General features: G+C 41.5%; 1 protein-coding gene and 1 long non-coding RNA gene across 2 annotated transcripts in view; both read left to right on the top strand.

The window, feature by feature from the left end:
* LOC124259257 (calpain-A-like) overlaps positions 1-26601 on the top strand; it is a 51781-nt gene that overhangs the window by 3638 nt on the left and 21542 nt on the right. The window contains exons 2-10 of the mRNA XM_046693368.1: positions 1892-2029; positions 3672-3812; positions 5002-5198; positions 12813-12981; positions 17476-17556; positions 18074-18162; positions 20504-20676; positions 20962-21078; positions 25156-25292. Of these exons, the coding sequence (XP_046549324.1) occupies positions 1892-2029; positions 3672-3812; positions 5002-5198; positions 12813-12981; positions 17476-17556; positions 18074-18162; positions 20504-20676; positions 20962-21078; positions 25156-25292 (1242 nt within the window). The remainder of the gene's footprint in view (positions 1-1891; positions 2030-3671; positions 3813-5001; positions 5199-12812; positions 12982-17475; positions 17557-18073; positions 18163-20503; positions 20677-20961; positions 21079-25155; positions 25293-26601) is intronic.
* On the top strand, positions 24350-24834 carry LOC124259259. Its single transcript, XR_006893794.1, has 3 exons — positions 24350-24380; positions 24598-24747; positions 24796-24834. It is a non-coding gene; the product is annotated as an uncharacterized LOC124259259 (long non-coding RNA).

Here is a 26601-nt window from a genome sequence, read left to right as displayed (position 1 = left end):
GTAACTCATTATCTCACAGATTGTTGGTAACTCATTATCTCACAGATTGTTAGTAACTCATCTCACACAGATTGTTGGTAACTCATTATCTCACAGATTGTTAGTAACTCATTATCTCACACAGATTGTTAGTAACTCATTATCTCACACAGATTGTTGGTAACTCATCTCACACAGATTGTTGGTAACTCATTATCACACAGATTGTTAGTAACTCATTATCTCACAGATTGTTAGTAACTCATCTCACACAGATTGTTGGTAAGACAGATTGTTAGTAACTCATTATCTCACACAGATTGTTGGTAACTCATTATCTCACAGATTGTTAGTAACTCATTATCTCACACAGATTGTTAGTAACTCATTATCTCACACAGATTGTTGGTAACTCATCTCACACAGATTGTTGGTAACTCATTATCTCACAGATTGTTAGTAACTCATTATCTCACACAGATTGTTAGTAACTCATTATCTCACACAGATTGTTGGTAACTCATCTCACACAGATTGTTGGTAACTCATTATCACACAGATTGTTAGTAACTCATTATCTCACAGATTGTTAGTAACTCATCTCACACAGATTGTTGGTAAGACAGATTGTTAGTAACTCATTATCTCACACAGATTGTTGGTAACTCATCTCACACAGATTGTTGGTAACTCATTATCTCACAGATTGTTAGTAACTCATCTCACACAGATTGTTGGTAACTCATTATCTCACAGATTGTTAGTAACTCATTATCTCTCACAGATTGTTGGTAACTCATTATCTCACAGATTGTTAGTAACTCATTATCTCACAGATTGTTGGTAACTCATTATCTCACAGATTGTTAGTAACTCATCTCACACAGATTGTTGGTAACTCATTATCTCACAGATTGTTAGTAACTCATTATCTCACACAGATTGTTAGTAACTCATTATCTCACACAGATTGTTGGTAACTCATCTCACACAGATTGTTGGTAACTCATTATCACACAGATTGTTAGTAACTCATTATCTCACAGATTGTTAGTAACTCATCTCACACAGATTGTTGGTAAGACAGATTGTTAGTAACTCATTATCTCACACAGATTGTTGGTAACTCATTATCTCACAGATTGTTAGTAACTCATTATCTCACACAGATTGTTAGTAACTCATTATCTCACACAGATTGTTGGTAACTCATCTCACACAGATTGTTGGTAACTCATTATCTCACAGATTGTTAGTAACTCATTATCTCACACAGATTGTTAGTAACTCATTATCTCACACAGATTGTTGGTAACTCATCTCACACAGATTGTTGGTAACTCATTATCACACAGATTGTTAGTAACTCATTATCTCACAGATTGTTAGTAACTCATCTCACACAGATTGTTGGTAAGACAGATTGTTAGTAACTCATTATCTCACACAGATTGTTGGTAACTCATCTCACACAGATTGTTGGTAACTCATTATCTCACAGATTGTTAGTAACTCATTATCTCACAGATTGTTAGTAACTCATTATCTCTCACAGATTGTTGGTAACTCATTATCTCACAGATTGTTAGTAACTCATTATCTCACAGATTGTTGGTAACTCATTATCTCTCACAGATTGTTGGTAAGACAGATTGTTAGTAACTCATTATCTCTCACAGATTGTTGGTAACTCATTATCTCTCACAGATTGTTGGTAACTCATTATCTCTCACAGATTGTTGGTAACTCATTATCTCTCACAGATTGTTGGTAACTCATTATCTCACACAGATTGTTAGTAATTGAATATGTTAGTAACTGCTTATTTTCTCTACATTCATTGAAATGACAACATGAACAATGTGTTTGAGTGGCATTTTTAGAACAATGAACAATGTCTTGTTGAAAACAGAAACTTCAGTCCAGCGAGGAAGTCTTGCAGTCACTATCAGATGGGGAATTATTTGAGGACCCATACTTCCCAGCATCCAACTCATCTCTCTACTGCAGTGATGGAGACAGGGATGACGTGCAGTGGATACGACCAAAGGTAATTCTACATGTAGCACATCCTTGCCCTGTCAGTTCTAGACAGGTTTAACCTGGTTGGTGTAAATACTTGTATACAGACTAACAGAGAAGTAGGAAGGTCTGACTCGTATACAGACAAGTAGGAAGGTGTGACTCATATACAGACAAGTAGGAAGGTCTGACTCGTATACAGACAAGTAGGAAGGTGTGACTCGTATACAGACAAGTAGGAAGGTGTGACTCGTATACAGACAAGTAGGAAGGTCTGACTTCATTATACAGACAAGTAGGAAGGTCTGACTCGTATACAGACAAGTAGGAAGGTGTGACTCGTATACAGACAAGTAGGAAGGTCTGACTCGTATACAGACAAGTAGGAAGGTGTGACTCGTATACAGACAAGTAGGAGGGTGTGACTCATATACAGACAAGTAGGAAGGTGTGACTCGGAAGTGTACAGACAAGTAGGAAGGTGTGACTCGTTATACAGACAAGTAGGAAGGTGTGACTCGATATACAGACAAGTAGGAAGGTGTGACTCATATACAGACAAGTAGGAAGGTGTGACTACAGACAGAGTAGGAAGTATACAGACAAGTAGGAAGGTGTGACTCGTATACAGACAAGTAGGAAGGTGTGACTCGTATACAGACAAGTAGGAAGGTGTGACTCGTATACAGACAAGTAGGAAGGTGTGACTCGTATACAGACAAGTAGGAAGGTGTGACTCGTATACAGACAAGTAGGAAGGTGTGACTCGTCAGTATACAGACAAGTAGGAAGGTGTGACTCGTATACAGACAAGTAGGAAGGTGTGACTCGTATACAGACAAGTAGGAAGGTGTGACTCGTATACAGACAAGTAGGAAGGTCTGACTCGTATACAGACAAGTAGGAAGGTCTGACTCGTATACAGACAAGTAGGAAGGTCTGACTCATAGCCTGGCTGTGTAGAAGACTGTCACTAGAACGAGGCAGGTTGCGTCACACACACAGTGTAAATACTTAAATGATGGTTTCTGTTCGAGATGAAGTTGTCCTAAATACATTAGTGACCTTTTTTACAATTGTTCAAACAAACAAAGAAAACAACAGATATTCTTAAACATCTGAAAACTCCAATGAGCTTGCTGTTGTTGTCACTCCCAACTGACATACAGACCCCCTGTATACAGGACTATGTAAAACTAGGAATGTGACATGTCTGGAGCGTACACAGCATGCTGTTGTTGTCTCTCCCCACTGACAATACAGACCCCCTGTATACAGGACCATGTAAAACTAGGAATGTGACATGTCTGGAGCGTACACAGCATGCTGTTGTTGTCTCTCCCCACTGACAATACAGAACCCCTGTATACAGGACTATGTAAAACTAGGAATGTGACATGTCTGGAGCGTACACAGCATGCTGTTGTTGTCTCTCCCCACTGACAATACAGAACCCCTGTATACAGGACTATGTAAAACTAGGAATGTGACATGTCTGGAGCGTACACAGCATGCTGTTGTTGTCTCTCCCCACTGACAATACAGACCCCCTGTATACAGGACCATGTAAAACTAGGAATGTGACATGTCTGGAGCGTACACAGCATGCTGTTGGTGTCGACAACTTCTGCCGTGGAGATTAGTGTATCAAAGTCTTCCTCGGTGTCCAGGATCTGCTGTCAGATGGTGCGGTACCAGAGATGATGGTTGATGGTGTAACCAAGGATGACATACAACAGGGAATTCTGGGAGACTGCTGGTTCCTGTCGTCGTGTGCAGCAGTGTCACAACAAGAACGCTTCATGAAGAAGGTAGGGAGATGTAGACTGACAAACTCTTCTTATCAGACTGGTTCAAGGCTGTGGTTAGACTAATGTCTAAATACGATAATTTAATAGTTTGGATTCCATTCAGGAATGTAGGCTTCTGCAGATGTAACAGATGTACATACAGTGCCTGGCCAAAAGTGAGTCATCATTAGTGAAATTTCCATAGAATTTCATGTTAATTAACTGTTGTAAAAATATTTTTCATACATTGAGTAGAAGTCATTTTATTTTGATAATTTGCAAACATCTTGGAAATCATCTTCAGCTATGTGAACATAATTTTCTTTCATCTTTCCGTTGATTTGTTATCGAATGACACCTCATTAAGCACCATAAGTACAACTTAATTTTAATCTATCCCATAGACAGCCATGTTAAACCTGATTGGTATGTCTAATATATGTTGTTTAAATAGTTGCAGTTTTCGTAATAATGATCGGAAAATTGAATGGAAATTATGTGTATGTAGCTGAGATGATTTCCCAACTGGTAAATAAGTATTGAAAGCAATTTGACCATAACTGAATTTTTGAAAATTGTTCTTGCAACAGTTAATTAACATGCAAGTCTAAGGGAATTTCACTAATGATGACTCACTTTTGGCCAGGCACTGTAGAAAGGGTCGTGTATCATGGGTCAGCTAATCAGAACTCCATGTTATATAGTGTACCGTGGGTCAGCTAATCAGAACTACATGTTATATAGTGTAACGTGGGTCAGCTAATCAGAACTACATGTTATATAGTGTAACGTGGGTCAGCTAATCAGAACTACATGTTATATAGTGTACCGTTGGTCAGCTAATCAGAACTACATGTTATATAGTGTAACGTGGGTCAGCTTATCAGAACTACATGTTATATAGTGTACTGTGGGTCAGCTAATCAGAACTACATGTTATATAGTGTACTGTGGGTCAGCTAATCGGAACTACATGTTATATCGTGTATCGTGGGTCAGCTAATCAGAACTACATGTTATATAGTGTACCGTGGGTCAGCTAATCAGAATTACATGTTATATGGTGTACTGTGGGTCAGCTAATCAGAACCGCATCTTATATCGGGTATCGTGGGTCAGCTAATCAGAACCACAACACATATTGGGTTTGATAGAACAACTTTGGAGCTGTTTTAGCGATGAATTAAACACAGTTGTTGTTGATTTCCAGATAATGCCGGAGAGGAATCAGCCACTTGATGGAGAAGGGTACAAGGGCATTGTCTGTTTCCAGTTCTGGCGTTATGGCAAATGGTTACAAGTATACATTGACGATAGACTGCCGGTGCAAAATGGAAAGCTTATATATGCTCACTGCACTGAGCAAAGAGAATTCTGGGTCGCTCTCATTGAAAAAGCATATGCAAAGTAAGTCTGCATCATGAGATGCCTAGCACAGGCCCTCGTGTCTTTGCGACGATTAATGATTAAAAAAAATATTGTTTTTGAGATGACCCCGACTCAAAATGCTCCACATTTTAATGCATCATGACATGGCCTGACACTTCGGTGCACCCCACCCAACTGCTTTGCCGATCGCTACGCAACCATCGCATGCAATCGATTAAAACTTAATGTAAACATGATCATGGATGATTGGCCTATCTAGCACCACTCATGACACCTACCAATTCTTTATTGTTATTTCTGCAAGTCGATTGAAACCCGATTTTGACCCTCAACTAAACGATCTTGACACAAATGGCTGACGATATATCCGCACAAAACGGGCTGTGTGGTCGAAGCAAGCCCTCTGGTTGGTCAACACTGCTAAATCTGCACATTCTTTATGAATTCTCGGGAATTTTTACTTTCATCGACTGCTTGACTTGGAAGAAATGTAAAGCATCATTTGTAAATGTCTCATTAACAAACATCAACCAACCATATGGCTTGCTTTGGGTAAGGTGCACCGAAGTGTCCGGCCTTGTCATAATGTATTATACTATGAAGCATTTCGAGTCGGGGATCATCTCATATTTTTGTATATCTTTTATAAAATCTTAATCCTCGCAAAGACACGAGGGCCTGTGATGCCTAGTCCTGTTTGAACAAGATTTTTGTACACCTCATCCTCATGATCCTTTCATGAGATATGACTCCTGGTTGTGTTGCCCGCAGATGTTGACATGTGTCTGTTGTGACATGACCTGAAGGTGGTGATATCTACATGTGTCTGTTGTGACCTGAACTGAAGATGGTGATATCGACATGTCTGTTGTGACATGACCTGAAGGTGGTGATATCAACATGTGTCTGTTGTGACATGACCTGAAGGTGGTGATATCTACATGTGTCTGTTGTGACATGACCTGAAGGTGGTGATATCTACATGTGTTTGTTGTGACATGACCTGAAGGTGGTGATATCTACATGTGTCTGTTGTGACATGACCTGAAGGTGGTGATATCTCCATGTGTTTGTTGTGACATGACCTGAAGGTGGTGATATCTACATGTGTCTGTTGTGACATGACCTGAAGGTGGTGATATCTACATGTGTCTGTTGTGACATGACCTGAAGGTAGTGATATCTCCATGTGTTTGTTGTGACATGACCTGAAGGTGGTGATATCTACATATCTGACATGTGTTTGATGTGACATGACCTGAAGATGGTGATATCTACATGGTGATATCTACATGTCTGTTATGACATGACCCGAAGGTGGTGATATCTCCATGTGTCTGTTGTGACATGACCTGAAGGTGGTGATATCAACATGTGTCTGTTGTGACATGAACTGAAGGTGGTGATATCTCTATGTGTTTGTTGTGACATGAACTGAAGATGGTGATATCTACATGTGTCTGTTGTGACATGACCTGAAGGTGGTGATCTCTGTATGTGTTTGTTGTGACATGACCTGAAGGTGGTGATACCTGCATGTGTTTGTTGTGACATGACCTGAAGGTGGTGATATCTACATGTGTCTGTTGTGACATGACCTGAAGGTGGTGATATGTACATGTGTCTGTTGTGACATGACCCGAAGGTAGTGATATCTACATGTGTCTGTTGTGACATGACCTGAAGGTTGTGATATCTCTATGTGTCTGTTGTGACCTGACCTGAAGGTGGTGATATCTACATGTGTTTGTTGTGACATGACCTGAAGGTGGTGATCTCTCTATGTGTTTGTTCTGACCTGACCTGAAGGTGGTGATATCTACATGTGTTTGTTGTGACATGACCTGAAGATGATGATATCTACATGTGTCTGTTGTGACATGACCTGAAGGTGGTGATATCTACATGTGTCTGTTGTGACATGACCTGAAGGTAGTGATATCTACATGTGTCTGTCGTGACATGACCTGAAGGTGGTGATATCTCTATGTGTCTGTTGTGACATGACCTGAAGGTGGTGATATCTACATGTGTTTGTTGTGACATGACCTGAAGATGGTGATATCTACATGTGTCTGTTGTGACATGACCTGAAGGTGGTGATATCTACATGTGTCTGTTGTGACATGACCTGAAGGTAGTGATATCTACATGTGTCTGTTGTGTCATGACCAGAGTGCAATCCCAAATATAACATATGTTATATGGTTCATTTTCAAAGTTGGTAGAATTTTCAATTCTTTATTACAGTAAAATTTAAACTCCTGAAAATTGATTTAATTTTTATTCAAATAAAATCTCAAACACTTAATTATTAAAAAATACAAACATGCAGGCTCGAATTTACTAATTGGCCTTTTAATTGATACATAAGTAATTAATAGGGTGGGGGAAAGTCCTTAATCAGAATAAGGATTTTGAAATATAATTCATAAAAATCTTTTAAAGATGGCAGACACAGCTTTTACACCGGCTTAATCAAACTTGAAGGTAAAAACTATTATCATGAATCTTGAAAGTGATATTTTGTATCTTTCATTTATTTACCACAAAATAATAGCATTTATATAAAACATTATTATACCCCCGCTACGACGTAACGGGGGTATATAGCGTTCATTCTGTCCGTCCGTCCGTCCGTCCGTCCCGAAACTTTGTCCGGAGCATATCTCTTAAAGTTTACATGCTAGGTTCACCAAACTTCACACACATAGTAATCATTACCCATTGATGTGCCTTTTGCTATTTTAAAGTTTTTTCAGAATTTAGTTTTTTTGCTGTTTGCATGGAAACATGATTTAGGCTGTGACTATGAGGATGTCATCTTGTCCGGAGCAGATCTTCCAAACTATACATGCTAGCTTCATCAAACTTGGTACACATATCAAGCATGATCCCTAGATGTGCCTTTTGGGGTTTAGATCCAGATATGAATTGTATTTTTTGCTGTTTCCATGGAAACACGACTTAGTGCCAAATGTGTTTGATTATTTTGCCCAGAGCATATCTCTTAAAGTTTACATGCTAGGTTCACCAAACTTCACACACATGTTAATCATTACCCATTGATGTGCCTTTTGCTATTTTAAAGTTTTTTCAGAATTTAGTTTTTTTGCTGTTTCCATGGAAACACGACTTAGGCTGTGACTATGAGGATGTCATCTTGTCCGGAGCAGATCTTCCAAACTATACATGCTAGCTTCATCAAACTTGGTACACATATCAAGCATGATCCCTAGATGTGCCTTTTGGGGGGTAGATCCAGATATGAATTGTATTTTTTGTTGTTTCCATGGAAACATGACTTAGTGCCAAATATGTTCGATTATTTTGTCCAGAGCATATCTCTTAAAGTTTACATGCTAGGTTCACCAAACTTCACACACATGTTAATCATTACCTATTGATGTGCCTTTTGCTATTTTAAAGTTTTTTCAGAATTTAGTTTTTTTGCTGTTTCCATGGAAACACGACTTAGGCTGTGACTATGAGGATGTCATCTTGTCCGGAGCAGATCTTCCAAACTATACATGCTAGCTTCATCAAACTTGGTACACATATCAAGCATGATCCCTAGATGTGCCTTTTGGGGTTTAGATCCAGATATGAATTGTATTTTTTGCTGTTTCAATGGAAACATGACTTAGTGCCAAAGGTGTTTGATTATTTTGTCCAGAGCATATCTCTTAAAGTTTACATGCTAGGTTCATGCTAGGTAAATGCAAAATGTATTTGATGGTGACCTGACCACGGCATATCATCGCAACTATACATGCTAGGTTCACCAAACTTAATACACAAGTTAATCATGACCCACAGATATGCCATGTGCTAAAAAATAGCAATCTTCATCTACGTCCATTGTGTGCAACATGACACACTCAAGTTCAATTACATGTCAGGTTTCCACGGAAAACACAAAAAAATCTAGTTTCCATAAATTATTACCGTAATCAGTACATGCCAAAACTATTATCTAACATTTATATAAAGTTTAGTAGAGTCAAAGAGAAAGTCTGGTGAGCTGCTGATCCTTGTCACATTATATATATCAATATCAGTCATTTCCATGTCCCAAAGTGGGAAGCGGGGGTATGTGAGCTTTGCTCACTTCTACACTTGTTATGTATTTAGCTTTCAACAGGTAAAATTGTCTAAATTAAACATCAGCTACTAAGCCCAGAACATCTTTTGATGACACCAGCATAAAGAGGAGTGTTTCATGTATTATCATGAATTAATTAGAGCAGTCAATTAACACCAGGAATGGTTACAGGGGTGGAAATAACTTTAAAATTTTTAGTGTACTCCGGTACAGTGGCACATGTAAAATCACTTGCCCTGATAATTTTTCCACTATACCGGCTGATTTTCCTGTTGATTTTTTAAATAAACAACATAATTAACATTGGAAAGTCAAATGGACACCGGTACTGTGTGATATACAAATTTGCTTGCCCGACAGAAAAAAACACTGGACTGGGGCGTCGGGCAATGGGTTATTTCCACCCCTGGGTTAGGACAATAGTGGTAACGGTTTGGACAGGAATGGTAACGGGCTGGACACAAACCTTAAACAATTTAATTCAACATAGAAACAGGTAACATGAAAGGAAAAAATGATATCATTTACTTCAACTGCTAACCCTATTTTGGACAGACAGTGAAATGTGTATTAGAAATTGTAACTTGTAACAAATGTGACATGTTTTCTTCCATGCTGTGGTAACGGTTTGGACATTTGTTATATCAATATGAAACTTGTGAATGAATTTAGGCTTTTGAATAAAAACAAACTGTAGCTTCTAAAGAACAGAAAAACACACCTGTCTAGGTTGAAAATCACTTATAATCTAAAGAAGAGTGCAATTGGGGAACGAAAATTGAATGAATAGTAACGGTTGTGACATTATTGGTAATGGTCAGGACATCAGTGTAAGAAACAAATGTTATCCCTCTAAAATGTTGCAAAAGATTACATTCTGAAAGATACTGCAACAACTATGATACTGTACACATGGTCATGCTACACAGGCCACTCCATAGATATCATTTTGCTGTTGATATTATGGTGCAGTATTAGTCTCCACAAAATATACTTCTTTCATTCACTCGGATATCTTTAGTTTTTGTTAATCGCGAGATGGTAACACATATTTATCAAATACAAAGGTTTGGCCAACATATTAGCACCTAGCAATATTCAAAGTAAGTAGTAATCTTACATATCTCACAGTTAAAGTCAAAACAGTTTACACCCAAAAAAAATCTTCAAAGGTTGGAATACTACAATTAAGTTGTTTACCGTTACTACATTTTGTCCAAACTGTTACCATAGATGTCCTAACCGTTACCTTTAATTATAAAGACCATAGATTTTATAGAAAATAGAAACTTAGCGTGATAAATTCGTTCTGGTTTTTATAATTTAGAGCAGATAGATAAGTAAATAGAAATTTATTATCAAACCATAGAACATATTTTTCAAAATTGAAATTTATTAAAGATATGTCCAGACCATTACTATTATTTGTCCAAACCGTTACTAGACACTGTGTTTTTTTATGCTACTACATCAAAACTCCTTTGAACAGTAAAATTCCATACTTAAACTATCTTAACTCTTAAAGTAATTATAAATTTGTTATATTTCAAATATTAATGAACAACTTTTTGAATTACAAATCATTTTGTCCTGACAGTTACAAGGACTGTCCAAACCGTTACTTTGCAGAATGGTAACGGTTTGGACAGTAACGGTCAAGACAATTTGTAAGTAAATCTAAAATAAAAAAATGAATGATCCTTAAAAGATTTCAAAGGACATGCCTTCCACCTCTTGCATTTCTGGCCAATATATCCGTTGAAATTTTTTTAAAAACAGAGAGCTATATTTGACACAAAATACATTGGTAACGGTCTGGACAATTAAGGTTGACACATAACATTTATACTTATTTGATGTTGTCAATTTTCAGCAAAATGTGTTGAATCTCTTTATTTCATCTGCTGTTACATGCTCAAGCAGACACAGGAAGTAGAATTACAATCCAGCTCCAGGGGGAAATTATTGCAGGAATTTCATACACTGGTAACGGTCAGGACACAAAATCACAGGACAAGCACGTTACAATTTGTAGAAAAAAACTTTTTCAGTTAAAAAAGAATTAAATGCAGTTTGAGTATGCCTGTTCAATCCTAATTGGCATAATTTGAATTATTTTGTTTATTTCCATTTATGTTTACATTATTTGTGAACATTGATATTAGGACCGTCACCTCCGGACAGAGCAAATCTGCCAATTTTGACCCTAAAATGTGGCTAAATATCAATTTCAAATGTATACCACATTTACTGACTAAAGTACTGTCGGAAATAGAAAAAAAATGTTTTTAGGCTGTTTCTCTGTATCCCTAAAATTTACACAATTGCAAATAGCATATGTCGAAATAACCCACTACAGCCTAACTGGGCGTTCAGTGCGATGCGTAATACGATATCCAGAAAAGCATGTATACTCGTAAAATCGGGCAAAACTTAGAAAAAATACGCATAGCTGCTGAAAACAATAGATCAGACTATAGATGGCAATTAGGTCGCTCAGTCAGGTATGACCGTCGACTCACCTGGAATGAAATGCACGTGCTGCCTACAGGCACAAGGGGTCATCTCAAAGATATTTTGTGCGTTTTCATATGTGTTGACTATGCCTCATCTATTGATTAACCTCTTACGTGTCTTTCTTTCATGAAGTTTATGTTGAGATATGTACGAGAGTATGATACCCGAAAACCATAGAAACGCATCGTAGTATATAGGTGACCACCCGAAGATCGACAGGACTGGATATTATTTGTAAATTGTTAGGACGTGCCGTGTACCTCCCCAGTATAATTGCCCTAAAGGATTATCTTATCTTAGCTGATATCTCTATCCCCAAGCCCGACCCCAGGTTTTGCTTTTGAGACGGCCACTCCTATCTGTTTCTTTTTATAGTGACAGTGAGACTGCATGGTAGCTACATCCTTAATAGTTTCGGCATAAAAGTTATTATTTTTTACGTCAGCTATTGTTTATAATAAATCTACGTCTAATTTCAAATTGGGCATTTAAAAAGTGTCCTTTGTAATACAATATCGTCGCACACTAATTTGCATAAAGCCATGGTCTGTTCCAAATAAGTCTTTTTGGACTTAGAAAAAAACCGCATTGCTCATTTCTGCACTAATTTCGCCTCAGTAAAGTCATTTTTCTCCGTTTCCTATCTTTCTACCACTGAGACTGTAGTTAGGCCGAACTTATTTTAACAGATGGTTCACACTTTCACATATCAACTACATAAATTGTAGAGATAAATGAGAAAATACATTTTTTTTCTATTTTCGACAGTACTATAGTAAACATCTAAATATGTTTTCTTGCACAAAAAAATCCTTTTAAGTTAACAGATCAGAGTGTTTTTTTATTTGGAACGGACAGAAAATACTACCAATTTTGAAAATGACCCATATAAATGTTATATTTGACCACTTTCTAAATGACATTGTGTACTCACTCCTTTCCTTTGTTTTCAGCTAATTTTGTGGATGGCATGTGACTTCAAGTGATTTTGTATGTTGCTATGGTTACAGAGTGCATGGGTCCTATGAGGCCCTGGAGGGAGGTCAAACAATGGATGCCCTGGTGGACCTGACAGGCGGGCTAGCAGAGAGGTACGAGCTTGAGGAGTATAACCCAAACATGTTCAGGCAGATCCTTCGAGCACATAAGACAGGAGCCTTCATTGCTTGCTCCAAGAAGGTAGGAGTGCTTGCTTTCCATGTTTGTGTTCATGTGTCTGTTCATGTGTGTGTTCACCTCTGTTTCTCTCTGTTCACCTTTGTGTTTCTTCCTGTTCACCTCTGTGTATGTGTGTTCACGTCTGTGTATCTGTGTGTTCACCTGTGTAAGTGTTTATCTGTGTTCACCTTTGTGTTTATCTGAGTGTTCACCTCTGTGTTTATCTGTGTGTTCACCTCAGTGTTTATCTGTGTGTTCACCTCTGTGTTTATCTGTGTGTTCACCTCTGTGTTTATCTGTGTGTTCACCTCTGTGTTTATCTGTGTGTTCACCTCTGTGTTTATCTGTGTGTTCACCTCTGTGTTTATCTGTGTGTTCACCTCTGTGTTTCTGTGTGTTCACCTCTGTGTTTATCTGTGTGTTCACCTCTGTGTTTATCTGTGTGTTCACCTCTGTGTTTATCTGTGTGTTCACCTCTGTGTTTATCTGTGTGTTCACCTCTGTGTTTATCTGTGTGTTCACCTCTGTGTTTATCTGTGTGTTCACCTCTGTTTATCTGTGTGTTCACCTCTGTGTTTATCTGTGTGTTCACCTCTGTTTATCTGTGTGTTCACCTCTGTGTTTATCTGTGTGTTCACCTCTCTGTGTGTTCACCTCTGTGTTTATCTGTGTGTTCACCTCTGTGTTTATCTGTGTGTTCACCTCTGTGTTCTACCTCTGTGTTCATCCTCACCTCTGTGTTTATCTGTGTTCACCTCTGTGTTTATCTGTGTGTTCACCTCTGTGTTTATCTGTGTGTTCACCTCTGTGTTTATCTGTGTGTTCACCTCTGTGTTTATCTGTGTGTTCACCTCTGTGTTTATCTGTGTGTTCACCTCTGTGTTTATCTGTGTGTTCACCTCTGTGTTTATCTGTGTGTTCACCTCTGTGTTTATCTGTGTGTTCACCACTGTGTTTATCTGTGTGTTCACCTCTGTGTTTATCTGTGTGTTCACCTCTGTGTTTATCTGTGTGTTCACCTCTGTGTTTATCTGTGTGTTCACCTCTGTGTTTATCTGTGTGTTCACCTCTGTGTTTATCTGTGTGTTCACCTCTGTGTTTATCTGTGTGTTCACCTCTGTGTTTATCTGTGTGTTCACCACTGTGTTTATCTGTGTGTTCACCTCTGTGTTTATCTGTGTGTTCACCTCTGTGTTTATCTGTGTGTTCACCTCTGTGTTTATCTGTGTGTTCACCTCTGTGTGTTTATCTGTGTGTTCACCTCTGTGTTTATCTGTGTGTTCACCTCTGTGTTTATCTGTGTGTTCACCTCTGTGTTTATCTGTGTGTTCACCTCTGTGTTTATCTGTGTGTTCACCTCTGTGTTTATCTGTGTGTTCACCTCTGTGTTTATCTGTGTGTTCACCTCTGTGTTTATCTGTGTGTTCACCTCTGTGTTTATCTGTGTGTTCACCTCTGTGTTTATCTGTGTGTTCACCTCTGTGTTTATCTGTGTGTTCACCTCTGTTTTATCTGTGTGTTCACCTCTGTTTATCTGTGTGTTCACCTCTGTGTTTATCTGTGTGTTCACCTCTGTTTTATCTGTGTGTTCACCTCTGTGTTTATCTGTGTGTTCACCTCTGTGTTTATCTGTGTGTTCACCTCTCTGTTTATCTGTGTGTTCACCTCTGTGTTTCACCTCTTGTGTTCTGTGTGTTCACCTCTGTGTTTATCTGTGTTTCACCTCTGTGTTTATCTGTGTTTCACCTCTGTGTTTATCTGTGTGTTCACCTCTGTGTTTATCTGTGTGTTCACCTCTGTGTTTATCTGTGTTCACCTCTGTGTTTATCTGTGTTCACCTCTGTGTTTATCTGTGTGTTCACCTCTGTGTTTATCTGTGTGTTCACCTCTGTGTTTATCTGTGTGTTCACCTCTGTTTATCTGTGTGTTCACCTCTGTTTATCTGTGTGTTCACCTCTGTTTATCTGTGTGTTCACCTCTGTTTATCTGTGTTCACCTCTGTGTTTATCTGTGTGTTCACCTCTGTGTTTATCTGTGTTCACCTCTGTGTTTATCTGTGTTCACCTCTGTGTTTATCTGTGTGTTCACCTCTGTGTTTATCTGTGTGTTCACCTCTGTTTTTATCTGTGTTCACCTCTGTGTTTATCTGTGTTCACCTCTGTGTTTATCTGTGTGTTCTGTGTTTATCTCTGTGTTTATCTGTGTCTGTGTGTTCACCTCTGTTTATCTGTGTGTTCACCTCTGTGTATCTGTGTTTACTATCTGTCACCTCTGTGTTTATCTGTGTGTTCACCTCTGTGTTTATCTGTGTGTTCACCTCTGTGTTTATCTGTGTTCATCTGTGTGTTCACCTCTGTTTATCTGTGTGTGTTTATCTGTGTGTTCACTGTGTTTATCTGTGTGTTCATCACTGTGTTTATCTGTGTTTCACCTCTGTGTTTTATCTGTGTTCACCCTCTGTGTTTATCTGTGTGTTCACCTCTGTGTTTATCTGTGTGTTCACCTCTGTGTTTTATCTGTGTGTTCACCTCCTGTGTTCACCTGTGTTTATCTGTGTGTTCACCTCTGTTTTTATCTGTGTGTTCACCTCTGTGTTTATCTGTGTGTTCACCTCTGTGTTCTGTTTATCTGTGTGTTCACCTCTGTGTTTATCTGTGTGTTCACCTCTCTGTGTGTTTATCTGTGTGTTCACCTCTGTGTTTATCTGTGTGTTCACCTCTGTGTTTATCTGTGTGTTCACCTCTGTGTTTATCTGTGTGTTCACCTCTGTGTTTATCTGTGTGTTCACCTCTGTGTTTATCTGTGTGTTCACCTCTGTGTTTATCTGTTTATCTGTGTGTGTTCACCTCTGTGTTTATCTGTGTGTTCACCTCTGTGTTTATCTGTGTTCACCTCTGTGTTTATCTGTGTGTTCACCTCTGTGTGTTTACCTGTGTGTTCATCACTGTTTATCTGTGTTCACCTCTGTTTATCTGTGTGTTCACCTGTTTATCTGTGTTCACCTCTGTGTTTATCTGTGTGTTCACCTCTGTGTTTATCTGTGTGTTCACCTCTGTGTTTATCTGTGTGTTCATCACTGTGTTTATCTGTGTTCACCTCTGTGTTTATCTGTGTGTTCACCTCTGTGTTTATCTGTGTGTTCACCTCTGTGTTTATCTGTGTTCACCACTGTTTATCTGTGTGTTCACCTCTGTGTTTATCTGTGTGTTCACCTCTGTGTGTTCACCTCTGTGTTTATCTGTGTGTTCACCTCTGTGTTTATCTGTGTGTTCACCTCTGTGTTTATCTGTGTTCATCACTGTGTTTATCTGTGTTCACCTCTGTGTTTATCTGTGTGTTCACCTCTGTGTTTATCTGTGTGTTCACCTCTGTGTTTATCTGTGTGTTCACCTCTGTGTTTATCTGTGTGTTCATCACTGTGTTTATCTGTGTGTTCACCTCTGTGTTTATCTGTGTGTTCACCTCTGTGTTTATCTGTGTGTTCACCTCTGTGTTTATCTGTGTTCATCACTGTGTTTATCTGTGTTCACATCTGTGTTTATCTGTGTGTTCACCTCTGTGTTTATCTGTGTGTTCACCTCTGTGTTTATCTGTGTGTTCACCTCTGTGTTTATCTGTGTGTTCATCACTGTTTATCTGTGTGTTCACCTCTGTGTTTATCTGTGTGTTCACCTCTGTGTTTATCTGTGTTCACCACTGTTTATCTGTGTGTTCACCTCTGTGTTTATCTGTGTGTTCACCTCTGTTTATCTGTGTGTTCACCACTGTGTTTATCTGTGTGTTCACCTCTGTTTATCTGAGTGTTCACCTCTGTGTTTATCTGTGTGTTCACCTCTGTGTTTATCTGTGTGTTCACCTCTGTTTATCTGTGTGTTCACCTCTGTGTTTATCTGTGTGTTCACCTCTGTTTATCTGTGTGTTCACCTCTGTTTATCTGTGTTCACCTCTGTGTTTATCTGTGTGTTCACCTCTGTGTTTATCTGTGTGTTCACCTCTGTGTTTATCTGTGTTCACCTCTGTGTTTATCTGTGTGTTCACCTCTGTTTATCTGTGTGTTCACCTCTGTTTATCTGAGTGTTCACCTCTGTGTTTATCTGTGTGTTCACCTCTGTGTTTATCTGTGTGTTCACCTCTGTTTATCTGTGTGTTCACCTCTGTGTTTATCTGTGTGTTCACCTGTGTTTATCTGTGTGTTCACCTCTGTGTTTATCTGTGTTCACCTCTGTGTTTATCTGTGTGTTCACCTCTGTGTTTATCTGTGTGTTCACCTCTGTTTATCTGTGTGTTCACCTCTGTGTTTATCTGTGTGTTCACCTGTGTGTTTATCTGTGTGTTCACCTCTGTGTTTATCTGTGTTCACCTCTGTGTTTATTTATGTGTTGATGTGTTCATCAGTGTTCATTCGTAATTTCATTCATGATTTCATCACTGACTTGATTTCTGAAACACTAATGCTGGACATCTTGTTGCCATGGATTCAAGTTTCCCCTGACCAGTGTGTTTACTTGTTGCCAGGGAGACTGGAAGAGTGGGAACAATGCAGATGCTAACGGTCTCGTGTCTGGTCATGCATACACAATCACAGGAATCAGAAAGGTAGGTTTGGACAGCTTAAGTGGAGGATTACACGATGCCATTTTAGAAAGTGGTCAAATATAACATAGGTTATATTTGGGATTACACTTTCTTAGTAAAGTACAAATTCTAGTACTGGAACGGTTATGTCACGTGGATTTACAATACTGAGGAATTCTCTCTCTCCTGTCCTTGCAGATGTCACAATTTATATTCCACCTGTTATATGGAATGGCCACCTGTAACAGGCAATGCTGTTTGATTTCATGATAATAACATACAGGAGGAATATGGTCTGAATCATTAAATTATCACATCTGTTAAATTATTAAGATGTTCATGGTTGAAGATCTTGATACTCATTATATTATCCCCTGGACAAAAGTTATCATCAGTTAACGTTGGAACAGATTGTCAGCTCATCTGAGTGGCAGCAGTTGGTCACTGGTCACACTTGGTAAAACTTTGACATTGTAACCTTAAAAGTTAGTTTCCTTTTGTAAAGGACATGTTGTTACCAGGCTTGCACTGTTTTCAGATTGGCCACCAGATGGGTGAGGAGAAGCTGGTTAGGATCCGGAACCCGTGGGGTGATGCTACTGAGTGGAAGGGGTCATGGAGTGACAAGTAGGGCCACTGTCTGCAGTACCCCGATCTAGAACAACCAAGAGTCCACATGTTATACATGAAATAACAGTTTCTCTGTATAGTACAGGTTCTAGACCCCATTGTTAAGGGCATTACATATTCATCTTGCCTGATTGTCTCCACTTAAGACAGGCAATAAATGTAACCCATATAACAGTTTTCACCTCATGTGTGTCTGGCTAATCTAGTCGTGCATCACTGCATGTGGAAATTCCCTGTTTCCCCAGCAAGACCCTTCTCCCTGTTTCCCCAGCAAGACCCTTCTCCCTGTTTCCCCAGCAAGACCCTTCTCCCTGTTTCCCCAGCAAGACCCTTCTCCCTGTTTCCCCAGCAAGAACCTGCTCCCTGTTTCCCCAGCAAGACCCTTCTCCCTGTTTCCCCAGCAAGACCCTTCTCCCTGTTTCCCCAGCAAGTACTTGCTCCCTGTTTCCCCAGCAAGACCCTTCTCCCTGTTTCCCAAGCAAGAACCTGCTCCCTGTTTCACTGTTTCCCCTGCAAGACTCTTCTCCCTGTTTCCCCAGCAAGACTCCTGTTTCCCCACAAGTTTCCCTGTTTCCCCAGCAAGACCCTTCTCCCTGTTTCCCCCCAGCAAGAACCTGCTCCCTGTTTCACTGTTTCCCCCAGCAAGACCTGCTCCCTGTTTCCTGTTTCCCCAGCAAGTACCTGCTCCCTGTTTCACTGTTTCCCCAGCAAGTACCTGCTCCCTGTTTCCCTGTTTCCCCAGCAAGTACCTGCTCCCTGTTTCCCCAGCAAGTACCTGCTCCCTGTTTCCCCCAGCTGTTTCCCCCAGCAAGTTCCTGCTCCCTGTTTCCCCAGCAAATACCTGCCCCTGTTTCCTGTTTCCCCAGCAAGTACCTGCTCCCTGTTTCCTTGTTCCCTGTTTCCCAGCAAGTACCTGCTCCCTGTTTCCCTGTTTCCCCAGCAAATTACCTGCTCCCTGTTTCCCTGTTTCCCCAGCAAGTACCTGCTCCCTGTTTCCCAGCAAGTACCTGTTTCCCCAGCAAGTACCTGCTCCTGTTTCCCTGTTTCCCCAGCAAGTTCCCTGCTCCCTGTTTCCAGCAAGTTACCTGCTCCCTGTTTCCCTGTTTCCCCAGCAGCAAGTACCTGCTCCCTGTTTCCCTGTTTCCCCAGCAAGTACCTGCTCCCTGTTTCTCTGTTTCCCCCAGCAAGTACCTGCTCCCTGTTTCCCTGTTTCCCCCAGCAAGTACCTGCTCCCTGTTTCCCTGTTTCCCCAGCAAGTACCTGCTCCCTGTTTCCCTGTTTCCCCCAGCAAGTACCTGCTCCCTGTTTCTCTGTTTCCCCCAGCAAGTACCTGCTCCCTGTTTCCCTGTTTCCCCCTGTTCTCAGCAGCAAGTACCTGCTCCCTGTTTCCTGTTTCCCCAGCAAGTTCCTGCTCCTGTTTCCTGTTTCCCCAGCAAGTACCTGCTCCCTGTTTCTCCCTGTTACCTGCCCCACTGTTTCCCAGCAAGTACCTGTTTCCCTGTTTCCCTCCCTGTTTCCCCAGCAAGTACCTGCTCCTGTTTCCTTTCTTCCCCAGCAGCAAATACCTGCTCCTGTTTCCCCTGTTTCCCCAGCAAGTGCACCTGCTCCCTGATTCTCTGTTTCCCCAACAAGTTCCTGCTCCCTGTTTCCCCTGCAAGTACCTGCTCCCTGTTTCCCTGTTTCCCCAGCAAGCTACCTGTTCCCCTGTTTCACTGTTTCCCCAGCAAGTACCTGCTCCCTGTTTCCCTGCAAGTACCCTCCCTGTTTCCCCTGTTTCCCCAGCAAATGCTCCCTGTTTCCCCAGCAAATTACCTGCTCCCTGTTTCCCTGTTTCTTCCAGCAAGTACCTGCTCCCTGTTTCCCTGTTTCCCCCAGCAAATACCTGCTCCCTGTTTCTCCCAGCAATTACCTGCTCCCTGTTTCCCCCAGCAAGTTCCTGCTCCCTGTTTCTCCCAGCAAGTACCTGCTCCCTGTTTCCCTGTTTCCCCCAGCAAGTTCCTGCTCCCTGTTTCCCCCAGCAAATACCTGCTCCCTGTTTCACTGTTTCTCCCAGCAAGTACCTGCTCCCTGTTTCACTGTTTCTCCCAGCAAGTACCTGCTCCCTGTTCCCTTGTTTCGGCCAGCAAGTACATGTTTCCTGTTTCCCCCAGCAAGTACCTGCTCCCTGTTTCTCTGTTTTCCCCAGCAAGTACCTGTTTCCTGTTTCCCCCAGCAAAAATCTGTTCCCTGTTTCCCTCTTTTCGCCAACAAGTACCTGCTCCTTGTTTCCCTTTTTCTTCCAAGCCAGTGCACCCTCCTTGATTTCCCCCTATCATGCATTGTTCCTGTTTTTCTCCAGTGATGTCAACTGGGAGTGGGTAGACGATGACACCAAGGATAGTCTGGGACTTGAGTCCCGCGATGACGGAGAATTCTGGATGTCCTTCAAGGACTTTTGTCGCCATTTCCAAGAAGTGACAATCTGCCTGACTGGTCCTGACTTTGATGGGGACGGAGTGTCTGACAGTGCAGGTAGGGACACGTGACCACAGATGCTGGATGCACTGTACAGAACAACAGGATCAGGCCACGCTTACTCAGCCTCATATCATTGGTGTTATGGACACATCTTCAAATTACATTGACTGGTCTCCTAAAATACTTTCTTGGAGTATGCATGAAATTATTGATGAAATTATCCTTCCTCTTTTAACTTGTTTAACTTTGTTTCATGAATGGCATCGAGCCAGATACTATTTGACCCCTGTGTCTTATGATTGGCCGAACCTTTATTGTCTAATGGTACGTGATTTCCAGGTCACTTTGTAAGACTTGATGGAGGTTGGGAAGATGGTGTCAATGCCGGAGGATCGCACAATGACCTCAAGCTATTTGCTATCAACCCACAATATCTTCTAACTCTCACACACCCAGGTATGCTTGTTGTTATTTAACAATGAAAATGTTAGTAGACATTTGTCTCTATGTATTTGACTTAAATTGTGTTGAGTTGAAATAAAAGAGAATTAAGTAAGAGCCTAGCTCTAGGTGACGGTCTAAACCTGGCTCTAGGTGCCTGTATAAGCCTAGTTCTAGGAAATCCAGTAAAAAGACTAGTTCTTGGTGCTGGTGTAAGCCTAGTTCTAGTGAAAGCTTAGCTTTAGATGCCAGTGTAACCTTAGCTGTAGGTGCCAGTCTTTTCATAGGTGTAGGTGACGGTGTTAGTCTAGGCCTAGGTGTAAATGTTGTCCTAGGTCTTGGGCACAGTGTTACCCTAAGTCTTGGATACAGTGTTAGTCTATATCTAGCACACAGTGTCAGCCTAGGTCTTGGACACCATGTTAGCATTGGTCTTGGGCACAGTGTTAGTCTATGTCTTGGACACAGTGTTAGTCTATGTCTTGGACACAGTGTTAGTCTATGTCTTGGACACAGTGTTAGTCTATGTCTTGGACACAGTGTTAGTCTATGTCTTGGGCACAGGGTTAGTCTAGGTCTTGGACAGTGTTATCCTTGGTCTTGGACACAGTGTTAGTCTAGGTCTTGGGCACAGTGTTAGCCTAGGTCTTGGACATAGTGTTAGCCTAGGTCTTGGACATAGTGTCAGCCTAGGTCTTGGACAGTGTTATCCTAGGTCTTGGACACCATGTTAGCACAGTGTTAGTCTAGGTCTTGGACACAGTGTTAGTCTAGGTCTTGGACACAGTGTTAGTCTAGGTCTTGGACACAGTGTTAGTCTAGGTCTTGGACACAGTGTTACCCTAGGTCTTGGACACAGTGTTACCCTAGGTCTTGGACACAGTGTGAGTCTAGGTCTTGGACATAGTGTTAGTCTATGTCTTGGGCACAGGGTTAGTCTAGGTCTTGGACACAGTGCTAGCCGTGGTCTTTGGCACAGTATTGGGCAGTCTTGGTCTTGGACACAGTGTTACCCTAGGTCTTGGACACAGTGTTAGTCTAGGTCTTGGGCACAGGGTTAGTCTAGGTCTTGGACACAGTGCTAGCCGTGGTCTTTGGCACAGTGTTAGCCGTGGTCTTTGACACAGTGTTAGTCTTGGTCTTGGACACAGTGTTACCCTAGGTCTTGGATACAGTGTTAGTCTTGGTCTTGGATACAGTGTTAGTCTAGGTCTTGGACACAGTGTTAGTCTAGGTCTTGGACACAGTGTTAGTCTAGGTCTTGGGCACAGTGTTAGTCTAGGTCTTGGACACAGTGCTACCCTGGTCTTGGACACAGTGTTAGTCTTGGTCTTGGACACAGTGTTAGTCTAGGTCTTGGACACAGGACACAGTGCTTGGACACAGTGGTCTTTGGTCTTTGGCACAGTGTTAGGTCTTTTGGCACAGTGTTAGTCTTTGACACAGTGTTAGTCTTGGTCTTGGACACAGTGTTACCCTAGGTCTTGGATACAGTGTTAGTCTTGGTCTTGGTCTTGGTCTTGGATACAGTGTTAGTCTTGGTAGGTCTTGGATACAGTGGTTAGCACTGTGTTTTCCTAGGGTCTTGGACACAGTGTTATGGTCTTGGACACAGGTACCCTAGGTCTTGGATACAGTGTTAGTCTTGGTCTTGGATACAGTGTTAGTCTAGGTCTTGGACATAGTGTTAGTCTATGTCTTGGGCACAGGGTTAGTCTAGGTCTTGGACACAGTGCTAGCCGTGGTCTTTGGCACAGTGTTTGGTCTTGGACACAGTGTTACCCTAGGTCTTGGACACAGTGTTAGTCTAGGTCTTGGGCACAGGGTTTTTCTTGGACACTTGGGCACCGTGTCTTTGGCACTGTAGCCGGTGGTCTTTGACACAGTGTTAGTCTTGGTCTTGGACACAGTGTTACCCTAGGTCTTGGATCCAGTGTTAGTCTTGGTCTTGGATACAGTGTTACCCTAGGTCTTGGATACAGTGTTAGTCTTGGTCTTGGACACAGTGTTATCCTAGGTATTGGGCACAGTGTTTTTCTAGGTCTTGGGCACTGTGTTTTCCTAGGTCTTAGGCACAGTGTTAGTGGTTATGGGCACTGTGGGTCTTAGGACAGTGTTAGCAGTGTCTTGGGCACTGTGTTTTCCTAGGTCTTAGGCACACAGTGTTCGCCTAGTCTTGGACACACTGTGGGCCTTGGTCTTGGGCACAGTGTTATTCTAGGTCTTTTATGCACAGTGTTACAATGGTCTTTGACACAGTGTTCGCCTAGTCTTGGACACAGTGTTATCCTAGGTCTTTGACACAGTGTTTTCTAGGTCTTAGTGCAAGTTTTAGCCTAGGTTGAGAAGCCAGTGTTAGTTAAGGTTTAGGTGAAAGTGTCATCAGAAGTTCCTTAACAATGCCAGCTGCTTATTCACTTGTAATATCCCTAGTGCTATCGAAGTTGGATTATTGCAACGGGGTCTTCTACGGATTGTGAGAAACACTCATCTCAAAACTACAAAGAGTACAAAACTGAGCAGCTCGCATTCTCACAAAAGTGTCCAAGAGAGAACATTATTATGAGCCTTACACTGGCTGCCCATAAGAGCAGAGTGGAGTTTAAGATCCTGAGTCTAGCCCATCAGTTTATCATGAAACTGCCCCCGACTACCTCAATGAGTTGGTGACCAAACATGTTCCATCGAGAGCCTTACTATCAGCTGATCAACATCTATTGGTCATCCCAAGACGTAAACTAAAATCCGTTGGTTTTCATTCTTTTAGTTGTGGAGCCCCAACACTATGGCACCAGCTGCTTCTCGAACCAGGAACAACATCCCTTGATTCCTTCAAATGTGCCTTGAAAACATTCCTTGAAAACATTCCTCTTGAGAAAGTATTACAGTGTTTAACAAACATGTCCTGAAAGGTTTCAAGCTTTTTATGTACAAATGTTTTATGTGTTGTAGCACTTCCATCACCTTGTTTTATGTAGCGCTTTGAGCATACTCTTTGTATGGAATCAAGTGGTGCAAGTGTAAGCCTAGGTCTTGGTGCAAGTGTAAGCCTAGGTCTTGGTGCAAGTGTAAGCCTAGGTCTTGGTGCAAGTGTAAGCCTATCTCTAAGTGCCGGTGTAAGCCAAGGTCTAGGTGCCAGTGTAACCCTATCTCTAAGTGCCGGTGTAAGCCAAGGTCTAGGTGCCAGTGTAACCCTAGATCTAAGTGCTGGTGTAAGCCAAGGTCTAGGTGCCAGTGTAACCCTAGATCTAAGTGCTGGTGTAAGCCTAGGTCTAGGTGCGGTGTAACCCTAGATCTAAGTGCCGGTGTTAGTCTAGGTCTAGGTGCCGGTGTTAGTCTAGGTCTAGGTGCCGGTGTTAGTCTAGGTCTAGGTGTCCAGTGTAACCCTATCTCTAAGTGCCGGTGTCACCCTAAATCTAAGTGCGGTGTTAGTCTAGGTCTTTGTGCAAAGTGTTAGCCTTGGTCTTAGTGCAAGTGTAAGCCCAGGTCTTTGTGCAAGTGTAAGCCTAGGTCTTGGTGCAGTGTAAGCCATAGGTCTAGGTGCCAGTGTAACCCTATCTCTAAGTGCTGGTGTAAGCCAAGGTCTAGGTGCCAGTGTAACCCTAGATCTAAGTGCTGGTGTAAGCCAAGGTCTAGGTGCCAGTGTAACCCTAGATCTAAGTGCCGGTGTTAGTCTAGGTCTAGGTGCCGGTGTTAGTCTAGGTCTAGGTGCCGGTGTTAGTCTAGGTTTAGGTGTCAGTGTAACCCTATCTCTAAGTGCCGGTGTCACCCTAAATCTAAGTGCCGGTGTTAGTCTAAGTCTTTGTGCAAGTGTTAGCCTTGGTCTTAGTGCAAGTGTAAGCCTAGGTCTTGGTGCAAGTGTAAGCCTAGGTCTTGAGGCAAGTGTAAGCCTAGGTCTAGGTGTCAGTGTAACCCTATCTCTAAGTGCCGGTGTAAGCCAAGGTCTAGGTGCCAGTGTAACCCTAGATCTAAGTGCCGGTGTTAGTCTAGGTCTAGGTGCCGGTGTTAGTCTAGGGCTAGGTGCCAGTGTAAGCAGGTATGAAGGTGATCTGGTTCTTGTTTTTCCAATACCCTCATGTTGTTCCTGCCCAGATGACTTCAACCAGGACATGGATGACGCAGAGAGTGAGGGGAAGTGTAGCATCGTCATCGCCCTGATGCAGGAACACAAGGTCAACGTCTGCAGTGTCAAGGACAAGCGCCTGCAGATCGGATTCATGCTGTACAAGGTGACACTGAACTTCCTCTGTGTGTGTGTGCGTGCGTGCGTGCGTGCGTGTGTCAGTGTGTCAAATAACTCTTCATTTCTAAAACTAATGCAGGCGAGATTATCACTGTAACTTGTCTCGAGTCTCATGGGTTGACCACAGTAGCATATCAGTGTACCAGGACTCAAGTTAGTCTCATGGATTGGGCTTGTTGAAGGGATATAACCGTAGGCTTGTTGAAGTGATATAATCGTGGGCTTGTTGAAGTGATATAATCGTAGGCTTGTTGAAGTGGTGATATAATCGTGGGCTTGTTGAAGTGATATAATCGTGGGCTTGTTGAAGTGATATAATCGTGGGCTTGTTGAAGTGATATAACCGTGGCCTTGTTGAAGTGTTATAATTGTGGGCTTGTTGAAATTATCTTATCGTGGGCTTGTTGAAGTGATATAACCGTTGGCTTGTTGAAGTGATATAATTGTGGGCCTGTTGAAGTGCTGTAATCATGGGCTTGTTGAAGTGATATAACCGTTGGCTTGTTGAAGTGATATAACCGTGGGCTTGAAGCTTGTTCAAAGCTTGTTCAGTGCTGTAATTATGTGCTTGTTGAAGTGATATAACCATGGGCTTGTTGAAGTGATATAACCGTTGATTCATAACCGTGGGCTTGTTGAAGTGATATAACCGCTGTAATGCTGTAATTATGGGCTTGTTGAAGTGATATAATTGTTGGCTTGTTAAAGTGATCTAACCATGGGCTTGTTGAAGTGATCTAATCGTGGGCTTGTTGAAGTGATATAATCGTGGGCTTGTTGAAGTGATCTAATCGTGGGCTTGTTGAAGTGATATAATCGTGGGCTTGTTGAAGTGATCTAATCCAGGGCTTGTTGAAGTGATATAATCGTGGGCTTGTTGAAGTGATCTAATCGTGGGCTTGTTGAAGTGGTCTAACCATTGGCTTGTTGAAGTGATCTAATCGTGGGCTTGTTGAAGTGATGTAACCATGGGCTTGTTGAAGTGATCTAACCATAGGTTCGTTGAAGTGATCTAATCATGGCCTTGTTGAAATGATATACCCATGGGCTTGTTGAAGTGATGTAACCATGGGCTTGTTGAAGTGATATGACCATGTGCTTGTTGAAGTTCGGTTATCGTGGGCTTGTTGAAGTGATATAATTGTGGGCATGTTGAAGTGATATAATTGTGGGCTTGTTGAAGTGACTTGATTGTGGGCTTGTTGAAGTGATATAAATGGTTATGGCCCGGGAAAGCGAAATCTGGACTAAACCTCAATTTAGGTTTCGCTTTCGCGGGAACGGTCAAACTACAG

The sequence above is a fragment of the Haliotis rubra genome, unplaced genomic scaffold (genome assembly GCF_003918875.1).
Source record: "Haliotis rubra isolate DU_JTF1 unplaced genomic scaffold, ASM391887v1 Scf715, whole genome shotgun sequence".
NCBI classification, from domain to species: Eukaryota; Metazoa; Mollusca; class Gastropoda; order Lepetellida; family Haliotidae; genus Haliotis; species Haliotis rubra.
Note: the sequence above shows the minus strand (reverse complement) of the source record. Positions and strands in the feature narration are given on the sequence as shown.